The following is a 13,664-nucleotide window of genomic DNA, read 5'->3' as shown; positions in this document are numbered from 1 at the left end:
TGATCCTTGATTGATGGAGTTCTGTGGGTTTAATAAGTTTTTCCTGCTCAACTGTAAAGTTTGTAATAAGCAATAAATTCAGTTTTTAACATTAAGGAGTATAACATTCATTTTAAATTACATTTAGTTACATTTATTAGTTACACTGTTAGAGGCTGGTGATGTTCTTCTGCTGTGAAGTGTCGTTTGGGATCTAGCTAATAACGGGGGTGTCATCTGCAAAAGTCCCAACAGATTAGTCAATGTGTGGCCCGGGACTGCTTCTCTGAACTGTGTGAAGGACTTCTTGAGGGTAATGTTATAGAGTACTATCAGAGATAATTTCATGATTTCAGATCAGAAAGACACCACTTGTGGTGAACTAATTCTCACTTTACATGAGTGAAAACCCATGAAAAGTGAGGTTCAAGGGGGGGCAGACATGGGGATTCCCCCTGCTCATAGTGGAACCACCCCCTCGTCTTCACTGAACCACCAACCTGGAGCTACAACCTTGTTTGATTTGCTGATTTTTTTGTAGGAGGAGAGCTGCAGTTTTAACGCAACGCAGGACAACATCTGGTAACTTTTTTTTTTTTTTCCAGATGAGCAGATGATTGGAGGAATTAGGCAGGTCCTCATGATGTAATGAGGAAGCTGAAGCAGTGGACTATTCTGCAAAAACCCACCGCGTGTTTGTTCTGACTCCAGGGAGGAAATTTTTCTTTTTGTGGTCAATTTAAAAAAAGAAAGTGTGAAGAACACGGAGAGGTTCTGCAAGGAGGGGGAGTTTTCTCTTCACTCTCTATTCCATTCTATCGTTAATGTCAGTTTGCTGCTTTCGTGATGCATCAACTGGAAGTCCAAGTGGGCTGTCGACACACACAGGGGGGGCATTTTCTGGAATGAGAATCTGTTGTTCACATCCTGTCGTTGTTGTCAGGTAAACTAGTTCTCCTTCCCTCCCAGGGATTAATTTCCCTCATATTAAACTATAAATCCATTTATAGTAGTCAAGAGAACGTCTGCTTCAGATGTCATTGTGACTGTATATCTATCTATCTATCTATCTATCTATCTATCTATCTATCTATCTATCTATCTATCTATCTATCTATCTATCTATCTATCTATCTATCTATCTATCTATCTATCTATCTATCTATCTATCTATCTATCTATCTATCTATCTATCTCACACACACACACACACACACACACACACACACACACACACACACACACACACTCCTGACATCCACCATCATTCTTACTCATCTGAGTTGTAACAGCTTCATTTATTGTTTTGTCTCTTTGTCATAGAAATGACTGAAACTGAATGGCGCTGAACTAGTTAACGTACATTTACTGTGTTGTTAGTCAGTGCACAGATTCTATACGGATGATGATGAAGACGGTTTCCTCACTGTGGTGGGTGGGGTGGTTACACACACACAACACACACACACACACACACACACACACACACACACACACACACACACACACACACACACACACACACACACACACACACACACACACACACACACACACACACACACACACACACACACACACATACAAGGGAGCTCATTATTTTAACATAATGTCTTCATAAATATTGTTTTTATGAAGACGTAAAACCATATAAACCATATATAATATATATATTTATATACACATATATATTATATATATAATATATATCTCAATATATATAATATATATATAATATATATTACAATATATATATATTATATTGCTACATATATATTTTATATATACAGTGTATATATGTATATATATATGTATATAATAGCTGTAATGATTATTATACACAGAATAGGATGAAAAGAGGTTTAGAGAATAATACCATCTGTTTTTTCAAATCTCACTCAGCATATTGTGTTTATCTTAATCATTCTATTCTGAACGAGATTAGCACTGATTAATTTCCATTGTGTATATATTTTCATGTCATTTTGACTTTACTAAACCTTTAAGCTGCTGGGGGGAAACACATGGGGGGTTCCTGGTTTGATTCCATCCTGGTTGGCCGTAGGTCCTGATGGAAGGTCGTCTGGTCCATCATGTCCTGTCACCACCTGATGATTGTTGATGTGTGTGTAGGCTGTAAAACCACAGTGATGCACAACTGCGTGCTTGATGAGTGTGTGGCTTCCTACCCCACATCCTACCCCAGTTTCTATGTAGGTGACCCACATGAACGCGACCCCAAACACACCGCAAGCGTAGATGATCACCTGTCTAATGCATCTGGTCATCATACACCCTTATCATTGTGTGTGTGTGTGTGTGTGTGTGTGTTCCACTGGGATGGTGCAGTCATATAGACACTGTGTGTAGGAGGCTACGGTTCTGGGCTCTGGGTGTCTCTTCCTCATCATCATCATCTCCACTCACTCATTCTGCTGACATCACTGGAGTTTCCCCCACGAGAGGAAACAGTTTTAAAAGAGAGACTGTCTGAGTCTCAGTCAACAAACCGGCAGCAGAAGCGGAGGGAAACGTGTTGAAACTATGGAGGGAGTGTGCAGAGTCCCGCTGGAGGACCACAGCGGTCCAACGACACCCAGAAGCCCCGGCAGGAAGCTGGCGGGCGCCACGCTGCTGGTGGCGCTCTGCCTGTTTGCTGGTGTGGCCCTCGCCTTTCACAGGCACACTAAGGTGGGTAACACCAAAGGACCCCCGGGGGTCCGTCACACTCGCTGGCCCTCAACTGGTCCTAGACGTTAACAGTGTGTTCCTTCTCTTCTTCAAACAGGGCCAAGGCCAGGATGAAGACACGTTTGGTAGGAACGCTTTTTCATGACTTCATGACGCCCTTTTTAAAAAATGTTGTTTTATTCAGTGTAAAGTCTGCGTTAGTTTCCACTCATTTCCATTTCATGTTCATGCGTGACGTAGGTTTCAGTTGTAGTTGTGTTGATGCCTGAAACAAACCACAGCAAATACAGTACAGTTAACGCGTTCCAGGAACCACCTATGAAAAAAGAAATTCCGCAATATAGTGACAAACTATGTATTTTATTATTTACGGTAATTTAAATTATACTGATATTAAACCACCTTCTATCTGTATTACCTTTAAAACACTCTGATAGACTGTTTAGAACACTTTTTTATTAAAGTAAAGTGTTTCTTTAATACTTGGAATCTTGGAACGCACCACACACACACGGATGCCGTCAGCCAATAGAATGCGCGTACGGTATCACGTGACTACCAACTAAAAATCCGTGATGTAGTGAAGCTGTGCATCTTGAGGGGTGAATAAGCGAGCGGTTACTGTGTTTCTTATTGTTACCATAGTGACAGACATGTCAAAGGTCCTGTTTTCTTACAATAAGTAGAATAATAATCTAATCTGTAATCAATGCTCATGATTGACCAGCACCAACCTGCTCTAACTCCACACGATGACACCTTAACCTTTAACCTCTGACCTCCCTCTCTGCAGATCTTCATCACACACTGAGGCAACTCTCAAATGCCAGAGCAGCCATTCATCTAGAAGGTAAAGACAATAATATGGGAAGACTTTGTAACCTGTTTGTGATCGACCAGAAACAACTGATCGTCTCTCTTCGTCCCCCCCTACAGGACGGTACAACCCTGCCATGAAGACCTCAGTGGAGTGGAGGAGTCAGGTGGACCAGTCCCACTCCGGAGGTGGGCTGGAACTGGACAACAATGAAATAGTGATTCCTGAAAACGGACTCTACTTCATTTACAGCCAAGCGTCGTTCCGCGTCAGCTGCAGCAGCAACGCCGATGACGTCACCTCCAAACGCATGGTCCACCTGAGCCACGCCGTGAAGCGCTGGTCCAGCACCTACGGTAACGATGACACCAAGAAGTACTACCAGACCATCCTGTACGCGGTCCGCACCGCCTGCCAGAGGACAGCGGGCGATCCGGATCAGGAGGGACGCTGGTTCACCTCCGTCTACACGGGAGCCGTGTTCAGCCTGAGCAAAGGTGACCACCTGAAGACCGTCATGGAGGAAATGATGCTGGCCAACCTGGAGGACGAGCCAGGGAAGACTTTCTTTGGAGTGTTTGCCTTGTGAGAACCTCTGACTTCATGATGAGGCCCACAGACAAAAACACACCTCCACCTCAGACGGTTCACACCCCAACCAGCTGTGGACGCAACCCCGAAAACTGACTGATGGCTGTTAATGGATGAGAATCCCTGTGTGCTATGTCACTACTGATCTGTTTTTATTGTGTCACTACAGCTGACAGAAATGAATTTATTTATTATATTTATTATATTTATTTTAAAGTGTATTTATTGCAGTTTCTATTTATTGCAGTATTTTTCTACTGAATTCTTTAAGTATTTGTGGTGGATTTGATGAAATTATTTATTGAAAAAAAAAGAAAAGAAAATGGAAGAAATAAATCAAATGGTTATATTTATCCAGTGATGTGTATTATAAAGTTATTTTCCGTTTAACGTCACCAATTTTACATTAACCCTTAACTTTTTTAGCTTTCTTTCTGCACAGTCAAAAAAGTGAAACAATAAAAAACAAAGAAAAGCAAGTAAACAACAGTAACTCAGAAGGAGGCCTCTGACGTTTAATCCGGTTCATAGAGGACATGACCCGGAGTTTAGTTCTGTTGACCAAAAGTGGATTTCTGGATATTTTGCTCACTCTGTAGGTTGGAAATATCATTAACTAGGAAAAATAAGTCACCAGATGTGTTGAAACTGCGTCGCTTCAGAGAAGAAACGTGAACACAGAAGCGGACCTTCACCTTGAAGGTGTAGTTAACCTTCAAAACAAAACAAATCCACCCTAGAAATAAATGAATGATGCGTTTTTGTAATAAATTATCTGTTTGGGGGAAAAATTACCTGTTCAGTGTTCATTTTCACAAATATTTTTAAAATGAAACATCTTGTGTTTCAGTTTCAGTTCTTGGTTTCACTTCTTGCATTTCTCACATTCAGATGTTTCATTTCCAATTTTTATAACTCAACTTCCATAAAGGCTGGGATGATGTGTAAAAATGTGAATAGACATGTGACATTTGAAAGCAGCACAAAAACAGAATATCAAATAAAAGAAATCAGAGGTCAGAGGTGGAATTTAAACCCAGGGATGGACGGATGTGGTAGATCAAACTAAATCAGAGGTTGCATTTAATTGTTACTGCATGTTGATCATAAATGATGAATGGATAAATAATTGAACTGAACAAAGCGTGAGAGTGGTTACCATGGTTACCATGGTATTCAAAGGGACAGGTCTTGGTGAGGTTTTCCTTATAAAGATGGATGTCTGTTATTTTGCTTCTGAGAGACGCATCAAACCACAGAATCCTGAGATCCTCTGGACCAAATCTGTCACCATCACTGAATTTACGGTATTGATCTTCTCTCTCGATGATATTGTCCAATCACCTCATCGGATCTGTTAAAGGGAAGTTTTTCTTCTCCTCTGTGGCCAAAGTGCTGCTCATGTGGGACAGCTTGGCTTTCATGGCATCAGCCCTCCCCGTAAAACGCCTTAAGATAACGTTTGTTTATGATCTGGTGCTATATAAATAAAAATGAATTCTCATTTAATTAAAATGCGGTTAACAGTTTATACGACACAGTGAACACCCACAGAAACCAGACACCAGAGAACCGTTTTTCTGTGACGTGACGTTTATTTTTCGTTCAGCTATGTGTGAGACTTCTGTCGCTTCCAGAACCTCTTGACCTCGCTGTGGCCCTGTGGGCTCACCACCATCACTCTGTGGGCCACGTCCTGCCACAGCAGACAGCCCAGACCCTGTTCAGAGATCAACGCAGGTGAATGGAGCATCAGAACAGGCACACAGGAACTCTAATACAACACCTGAAGTACAGTAACCAGAAGAGATTCCAGTATCTCATAGTACTACTAAGGAACAAAACCCAACCTGAGCTCGGTCTCGCAGAACCTCAAAGTCGGCCTGGGAGAGGAACTGGCTGTAGAGAACTCCTGGAGGAGACGGTGATCGTTAGAACCTGTTCACCCCCGAACATTAACCCCAACCCCCAAAACCACACCCGCAAGGACGCCTTAAGAAGGACAGACGGACACGCTGATGAAGGAATAAACTGAAAAACAGAGAGACTGATGGGAATTTCTTGTCCAGCAGAACCTGGAGGCACCAGCTGCTCCACAAACGAGCTGTTTGAGATACGAGTCGTGGCTCCGTCCAGTTTTATTCGACATACAAGTAAAATCGGATTAAAGATGAGATCTGCTCACCCTCAGTGAACTGCAGTCGGTCTCTCTCTAACTCCCACAGTCTGATCTGATCGGTTATGGTCGGGGGCAGGACTGGAGTCTGTTTGAGCATGACAGGGTGAGCTCTGGTCCTGAGGAAGTGGATAATCTGGACGGGAATAAAAATCATCCCACATGTTGAGGTGGATTAGATCAGACTAAGAACCAATACATCAAATACTGGAAACAAAATGCAGCACTTCACAAAAAGCAGACAACTGCTATAACTGGTTATAACTGACATGAGACCTAACATAAGACTATTTGAGGCATCAGCTAAACTCAGACTGTTTCATGCACATGTGTCAAACTCAAGGCCCGGGGGCCAGATGTGGCCCTCCACATCATTTAATGTGGCCCCCGAGAGCAGACAAGGTCAGAGTGTCTAAAGATAAATATGTCCAAAGTGTGCTTTAACCAAAACTACATTTCCCACAATGCAGTAATTAAGGCTATTTTAACTTTGACAAAAAGGTAGTGAACAAAGTTAACATCCTGACTTGTGTTTGATGTTATTTGTCTTTATTGATTGATGGTTTGATCCTTGATTGATGGAGTTCTGTGGGTTTAATAACCTGACAAATGAAAAGGATTTATGTTAGAACAGAGAAACAAACAAACATGTTTTTTCTGTCTAACTGTAATGTTTGGAACTAGAATCAGTCAGAAATTCAGTTATTTAACATTAAGGAGTAGTTACATTTAGTTACATTACACTGAGTTACATTTAGTTACATTTATTAGTTACATTAAGGAGTAGTTACATTTAGTTACATTACACTGAGTTACATTTAGTTACATTTATTAGTTACATTAAGGAGTAGTTACATTTAGTTACATTACACTGAGTTACATTTAGTTACATTTATTAGTTACATTAAGGAGTAGTTACATTTAGTTACATTACACTGAGTTACATTTAGTTACATTTATTAGTTACATTAAGGAGTAGTTACATTTAGTTACATTACACTGAGTTACATTTAGTTACATTTATTAGTTACATTAAGGAGTAGTAACATTTAGTTAGATTACATTGAGTTACATTTAGTTACATTTATTAGTTACATTAAGGAGTAGTTACATTTAGTTACATTTATTAGTTACATCTGGCCCTTTGAGGACAGCCGTGATGCCCTCCAGCTCTGTTCCTAATAATTAGCTTAACATCAGAAAAATGTTGATTTCTCATCAAACTAAATCCACTTCATCCTTCGGTCTGACAGGTATGAGCAGCTTGATGACATCACTGAATGTCCATGTCAGAACTTGTGCAACGCTGTGGTTTCATAAAACCAATAAACAAATAAACAGAAACCATTTCACCATTCTGTTGTGTTGTTGAATTAAATGTAACATAAATAAAAAGAAGAAGTTCTTCCTGATTGGTCGGGACTTAAGTCCCCACCCACCTGTTCTGCAGTGATGCCATTGGCTATGGCCTGCTGCACCGACTCCCTGGTCACCTGGGCAACGACCACGTTGGGGAAGCGATACAGCATTTCACTGAAGAGCGCCACCAGGGCGATCTGTAGCTCTGAGTCTGAGACACACACACACGCACGCACACGCAAACACACACACACACACACACACACGCACACACACACACCTCTTAAAGCCCCTTTGATCACAATTCACCAGGAAATTCTGTAGAAAATACACGAACAGCCCCGACAGCCGGACTGCAAACTCCAGCATCTATTCTACCGGAGCTCCACAGGGTCTCCTGACTTACCAATGGGGTCAAATGTACTTTTAGATTTCTAAGGTGTTCATACGTACTTGTGTAAGCGTAGATCCGATAATTCGTTTCCACCACGATGAAGCCTGCGTCACCAGTGCCGGGAATGGAGGCCATGCTGGCGACAGAGGAGCTGGACACCGTGGTGGTGACCCCCGCTGCCAGAGTGATGGCCAGCCTGGTGGGGTAGTAGCGCCGGGACTTCCTCTGATCACAGGAAGACACACAAGGACACGGACGGATGTTTCACTCCAGAGACAACCTCTGGAAAAGATTTAGGCTCCAAAGAATCCCAAGTGGCTTTGGACGAATATTTAATAAGGTCAAGGTCAAATTTCAACTTTTGTACATTTTTTTTGCTCATATCTCAGGAACTGGATAAGATAGAAAGATGAAGGAGAAGCTGTTATATTCAGGGACGCAAGGGGAGGAAAATTATATCACAACCTCGACCTTGAAAAACTAGGTCAAGGTCAAATTTTCACTTTTATACCTTTTTTAGGTACACATCTCTGAAACCTGATGAGATTAAATCACAAAACAAATTAAAAAAAACATTTTCAGGGAGCCAGAGGCACAAAAATGTGTAGGTCAGGGTGAAATGTTGAATTCAGGGGTGTCGCAGGATGTTGCAGTCTCTGACTGAATTTGTTCAATGTTTTTAATATACTTTCTGGAGAGCTGTAGAACTCTGTCCATCTTGAAACTGTGTTTTATTACAGGTGCAGCCCTCACCATCTCTGAATGCATCTGTGTCTGCACACACTCCCTACACGGGCCTCCATCAGTGCTTTTGAAAGTTTGTTTTGTTTTTTAACTGAAGCTGGTTAAATGTCGGTGCATGCTCACTGAATCCTGACCTATCAGGAGCAGCTTGAACAACAGCCTGACAAACAGAAAAGTTACGGATGCCTCACAAAGAGAAACGAATGAAGAGGCAAAGCTGAGTGAAAATCAGACCTAACCTGTGCTACTCGTTCAAGTATCACCTAAAGAATCTCAAAGGATTGAACACTCAGAGGCTCGGATAGAGGCACTGCCTCCACCCACTCATATTCTTTAACTTCTTTACAGTATTACATTAATTTCACGAACTAATTTGGTTTAATGTGGATCTCACAGAAACTGTCATGTTTGCAGTTGGTCCTCCTCCGTCTTAGTACCCCACCTTCCTCTGGAACACCAGTCCAAACTCCCGGAGATGCTGCAGGAAGGTCAGTAAGGATTCACTCATTCCCTCCACGGAATAATCCTGAGGGAGAACAGAACACGATCAGCGTGAAGAAGGATTGTTAGAGACGACAGAGCAGAATCAAACTGGAGCACTCACCCTGCCAAGAGTGGAGAAACTGAGCTGGAAAAGGAACGACAAGATCTCCACCAGGTCCATCCCTTTGGCCTGTAAGAGCCAACGGTGAGACGTGAGCAGACCGTCTGCGCCACCTGCCTGAGAATCGACAGCCATGGTTCAAACTGTTATCCAGTGAAAGCAGGACATACCTGAGCTGTTTTCAGGTACTGCAGGGTGAAGTACCACAGCTGGGAGGCCGTGTCCAGAAGCAGGAACTGGAAGCCGGACGAGGTGATGTAGGGCGCCTCCCCCGCCTCACTGGGAACAGGAGAGGACAAAACATCACAATCTGAAGAACAGAACCTGGATTGTGGTCGTTTATGGACTCAATGTAATTTTAAAAGTGGAACAAAGCAGTCGTAGAATCCTGCATTATGTTAGGAAAACACACGTCAACACACAGGAACATAACAAGGCGGTCAGAGACTGCAACATCCCACCACACCCTTGAATTCAACATTTTACCCTGACCTACATTGACCTAGTTCTCCAAAGGTGAAGAACGCCAATCCGATTAAATTAAAAATATAATCGGATTGACATTTAATTAAATGAAAAAATTTTTAAAAAATTAAAATTAAAATAAAATAATGAAAATTAAAAAAAATAAAACATTTTACCCTGACCTACATTGACCTAGTTTTCCAAAGGTGAAGAACGCCAATCCGATTAAATAAATTTTTTTAAATCGGATTGGCACTCAATAAAAATAAATAAATAATTAAAAAAATTAATAAAAAAAAAAAATTGAAATTGAAAATTGAAAAAACAATGTAAACATTTTACCCTGACCTACATTGACCTACTTTTCCAAAGGTCAAGGTCATCATTACATTTTCATCCCCTTTGCTGCCCAAGTAATCTGCTACTTTTTTCATTAGAAAATCTCTTAATTCTGACACAATTATTTTCTTCTATGATTACCTTTGAGAACAGTTAGTGCTGGTGGGGTTTGGATCCGTACCTTTTCATGAGACCGGCCTGCACCAGCAGCTGAGCCAAGTCCTGGCTGACCGTGGCGCTGGGAGACCCCACCATGAAATGTAGGATGACCTCCCAGCGCTCCACCGCGTAGTGGTCCAGACTCTCGATGTCCCGCGCGTGGCGGTCGGGACCCAGAGTGCTGCCTTCGTCCGCCCACGCCGTGCCCCTGTGCACGAACGCAGCGCAAACAGGTGAGGAACGCTCACGTCACGTCTGCTATCGAACGGCAATGCGTTCACAGACCTACCCCCCCAGCAGAGAGATCCTCAGGTTGTCTTTGAACACTGGATTTAAAATGTAGCCCTGCAACCCCCCCTGCAGCTGCTGGCTGTGCCACAGGCGGAGTCCCGTCAGCACCGACACACACTCGTCATGATCCCTACCAGCACACGCAAAGACAACATGGAAGAAGCTTTGAACAGCAGGAAATACATTAGCCGGGCTTCATTGGAGGTTATAACACTTGGAATAGGAGAATTATGACAAACATATGCAGTACACGAGGGGGTCGCTGTCCCACCAACCCCCATCTGAGCTGTTATAGTGAGCTCCATCCAGGTGTGAATGGTTGTTGTAGTTTCTGAGGTTAATACAGGTAGTCCTCAAGATACGAACATCTGACTTACGAACATTCGGAGATACAATCGCTCCGCCTATCCGACTGTAGTTCTGCTTTCTGCCTCGACCTCCCCAGAGCAGTGTAACATCAACGCCTCACAGATTCAGATTTCACGTGTCATGTTAACATGACTCAGCAGATTTTAGACTCAGTTTGCTCTGATGTCACTTCCTGTGGTCTTTTGGTCGTTCCTGTTGGCGTCTTCTGAAGTGTTTCCTCCATGTGAGAACACGAAGCGTTGAAACAACAAGCTGGTGTGGTGGGGGGGGCTTACCTCTGGCTGCCTTTTTTTACCCATAATGCCACTGCCGCCTGGGGGAGCGCCTGGTCCAGGAACAGCATCCGAATGACGTAGTTCTTGGCCAGAGGCTGGAGCTCCCTGTGGGGGCAGAACAGAGATGACAGGGACGCGCAAGCGTGTGCGTGGACGCGAACGCGCAGCGTGTGCGCGCTCCGTACCTGTAGACCGCCAGGCACGTCGCCGGGTGGTTGTACAGCCGGTCCAGGATGTCGGGGCTCAGCTCCCGCAGGTATTCATGGAGGTTCTTACATCGCAGCTCCACACGCAGCTTCATCTTCTACCGAGTCAACGGAGCCGGTGGGAGAGCTCAGGTGTCCCGGTAATAGTCCCCTCGGTCCCCGCTAACGCGACGGACAGCTAGCTTCTCTGCATCCCCTCCACCTAACCTACATTTACTTTATATTTACGGACATATTCGGTTTAATTTACGTCACGTTAATAATTAATACTTTAAATCAGACAAATTAATGCTTAGATGAAACTTCTTTGCCGTCAGGAGTTTTAAATCAGCTGCATTGTTGTGTTCCGGTTGTTCACTTCGCCGCCATGTTTGTTTGTCACGTGACCAGCCGAGCCTTCTGACTGGTGTTCCACTTCTTCGCGCTGTCAAGTTGAAGGTTTAAAGACACCACCGCCACCTGCCGGCTAGTCCCTGGAAGTGCAGATAAAATATGGACACGTTTATATTAGCGCCCCCCGCTGGCCAGGAGCTGAAGTGTCGAGGAGAAAACAAATACTAACAAGTATTGTTCTTTGATACAGCGTGTGATACAAAATAAAGTGCACAATCATAAAATACTCACTGCTAAATACAAGTTTTCTAATACACTTATTGCATTTTTCATATTCACTGTCATATTTTCCAGAAATGTATATCTCCATCTGGCCAGCAGGGGGCACCAGTAAGGAACGCATGTAACACCATTATTGATGAACAACTTGAACAATATCTTAGAACATGACGAGTTTCTGCTTCCCTGTGTGATTGGGCTTCATTGCTGCTGAAACATGTGATCGTATTATTTAGTAATTGTGATTATGTCAGGTTTGGGTGACAACAGCTTGTAGCTACTGCTAGAAGATGGACAGCACTGCTGCCAGACAGTAAATTGCCCCCCCCCCCCCCCCCACCACCACCAGCCTGCGGCATATCCATGGAAACACGCATCTGAAGTGCTTTGGCCAGGATGGGCTGTGAAGCTGCAACACACATAAAACAAATGTGCATTGGAGCGACAGTTGATGTTTGGTCCTGACTGTTTGAACCTGAAGGTTCTCTGTAGTGTACAGAGGCCATCCTGATTGGCTAATGCTAACAGCACAAGTGTTGGATATCGCCAATACTTTCCATATGTTCCTGTCTCTCCTGCTGCAGGGCGGGGCGACCTTCACCCATATCCATGTGGTCTCCACCCCTACCTTCTCCACTGCACACCTGAACTTCCTCATTCCATCAACTCTCATCCCTCTTCACCGTATTGAGACACCGGTTACAATGCCAGAGTCCGGTGGCGTGGGTTCTAGTTTGTTCGCCTGGTGGTCAAGCCATGTCTATTTAATGTGTGTGTTGTATGAAAAGTGCTTTATAAATAAAGTTTGATTTGATTTGATGTCTGTTTAAAATCTGTTCTATCATCTGCTCTCAGTTCACGTGATCTTTCTGAGTCACCAGACCTGATAGGAGTCCCAGAGAAGGACCTGGATCTGTAGGAGGTCTTCCGTGAGTCTCAGTTCCTCCACAAAACATGTGTCAGACTCAAGGCCTGGGGGCCAAATGTGGCCCGCCACATCATTCTATGAGGCCCTCGGTGAAAATGAGTTTGACACCCCTGCTCCACACCAACCAGATGACTGCTGTTGTTAAGAATTACCCAGTTTGGGACACACAAAAAAAGAAATCTGAAACACAAAACTTGTAGGGATGGATGGATGGATGGATGGCTGGATGGATGGATGGCTGGATGGATGGCATACCAGAGCAATGCAAGTTGTGTCCCTCCAGAACAGTGGAGTGACTCACCATTTCAGTGTTTCTACACATTTTGGTATCTGGTCATTACTTGCCTAAAAACATTAATTTATTATAATAGCTATTAATCATATTGTCATTATATGAAAATCCAGATAAGAGAAAACAGCTACAATATTTGTAATGCCAGCAGCTGTAGCTGAATAGATAACATTAGCATGTTGCCCACAGACATCCAGAAGAACACCTAAAGGTTGAGGTTAATACAAAACTCTGAGCAGTTCACATGTTCAATGATGACGTCTACCTAAATCCAGCAGGGGGCAGTTTGGAGTCGCAGGGAGGAAACGTTTCACCTGCAGATGGAAACACCTGAAGGACAAAAACAAACTTCGCTGCAGGTGTGTGAATGTTA

At 43.3% G+C, this 13,664-nt stretch overlaps 2 protein-coding genes across 4 annotated transcripts; one reads left to right on the top strand and one right to left on the bottom strand.

Annotated features, from left to right (window-relative positions):
- The first annotated feature begins 2,500 nt into the window (after window positions 1-2,500).
- Window positions 2,501-4,856, top strand: tnfa (tumor necrosis factor a (TNF superfamily, member 2)). Its single transcript, XM_068333231.1, has 4 exons — window positions 2,501-2,670; window positions 2,768-2,795; window positions 3,464-3,520; window positions 3,607-4,856. Exons 1-4 carry the CDS (start codon window positions 2,524-2,526, stop codon window positions 4,074-4,076), a joined length of 702 nt encoding a protein of 233 aa, XP_068189332.1. The 5' UTR covers window positions 2,501-2,523; the 3' UTR covers window positions 4,077-4,856.
- Window positions 4,857-5,657: 801 nt separating this feature from the next.
- Window positions 5,658-11,848, bottom strand: gtf2h4 (general transcription factor IIH, polypeptide 4). Of its 3 annotated transcripts, XM_068332893.1 has the most exons (13): window positions 11,771-11,842; window positions 11,439-11,675; window positions 11,254-11,358; window positions 10,608-10,739; window positions 10,341-10,526; window positions 9,526-9,634; window positions 9,356-9,424; window positions 9,194-9,277; window positions 8,067-8,232; window positions 7,694-7,824; window positions 6,264-6,390; window positions 5,929-5,990; window positions 5,658-5,798 (listed from the first exon to the last, which is right to left on the bottom strand). In XM_068332893.1, exons 2-13 carry the CDS (start codon window positions 11,552-11,554, stop codon window positions 5,688-5,690), a joined length of 1,398 nt encoding a protein of 465 aa, XP_068188994.1. In that variant the 5' UTR covers window positions 11,555-11,675; window positions 11,771-11,842; the 3' UTR covers window positions 5,658-5,687. The 3 variants fall into 3 exon arrangements, with proteins under 3 accessions (XP_068188994.1, XP_068188992.1, XP_068188995.1); XM_068332891.1 differs by having other exon boundaries at window positions 11,439-11,848; XM_068332894.1 differs by lacking the exon at window positions 5,658-5,798 and having other exon boundaries at window positions 5,978-6,109; window positions 11,439-11,848.
- Between the last annotated feature and the right edge of the window lie 1,816 nt (window positions 11,849-13,664).

Source organism: Antennarius striatus, chromosome 14, assembly GCF_040054535.1.
Source record: "Antennarius striatus isolate MH-2024 chromosome 14, ASM4005453v1, whole genome shotgun sequence".
In the NCBI taxonomy this organism is placed as follows: Eukaryota; Metazoa; Chordata; class Actinopteri; order Lophiiformes; family Antennariidae; genus Antennarius; species Antennarius striatus.
This window is presented reverse-complemented; position numbering and strand designations above follow the sequence as displayed.

Coding starts and splice junctions, on each gene's coding strand:
- tnfa (XM_068333231.1), top strand. CDS start 2,524: ATGGAGGGAGTGTGCAGAGTCCCGCTGGAGGACCACAGCGGTCCAACG. Junction 2,671..2,767: donor CCTTTCACAGGCACACTAAG/GTGGGTAACACC, acceptor TTCTTCAAACAG/GGCCAAGGCCAGGATGAAGA. Junction 2,796..3,463: donor CCAGGATGAAGACACGTTTG/GTAGGAACGCTT, acceptor CCCTCTCTGCAG/ATCTTCATCACACACTGAGG.
- gtf2h4 (XM_068332891.1), bottom strand. CDS start 11,554: ATGAAGCTGCGTGTGGAGCTGCGATGTAAGAACCTCCATGAATACCTG. Junction 7,825..8,066: donor TCGGATCTACGCTTACACAA/GTACGTATGAAC, acceptor TGTGTGTCTCAG/ACTCAGAGCTACAGATCGCC. Junction 5,991..6,263: donor CCGACTGCAGTTCACTGAGG/GTGAGCAGATCT, acceptor CGTCTCCTCCAG/GAGTTCTCTACAGCCAGTTC.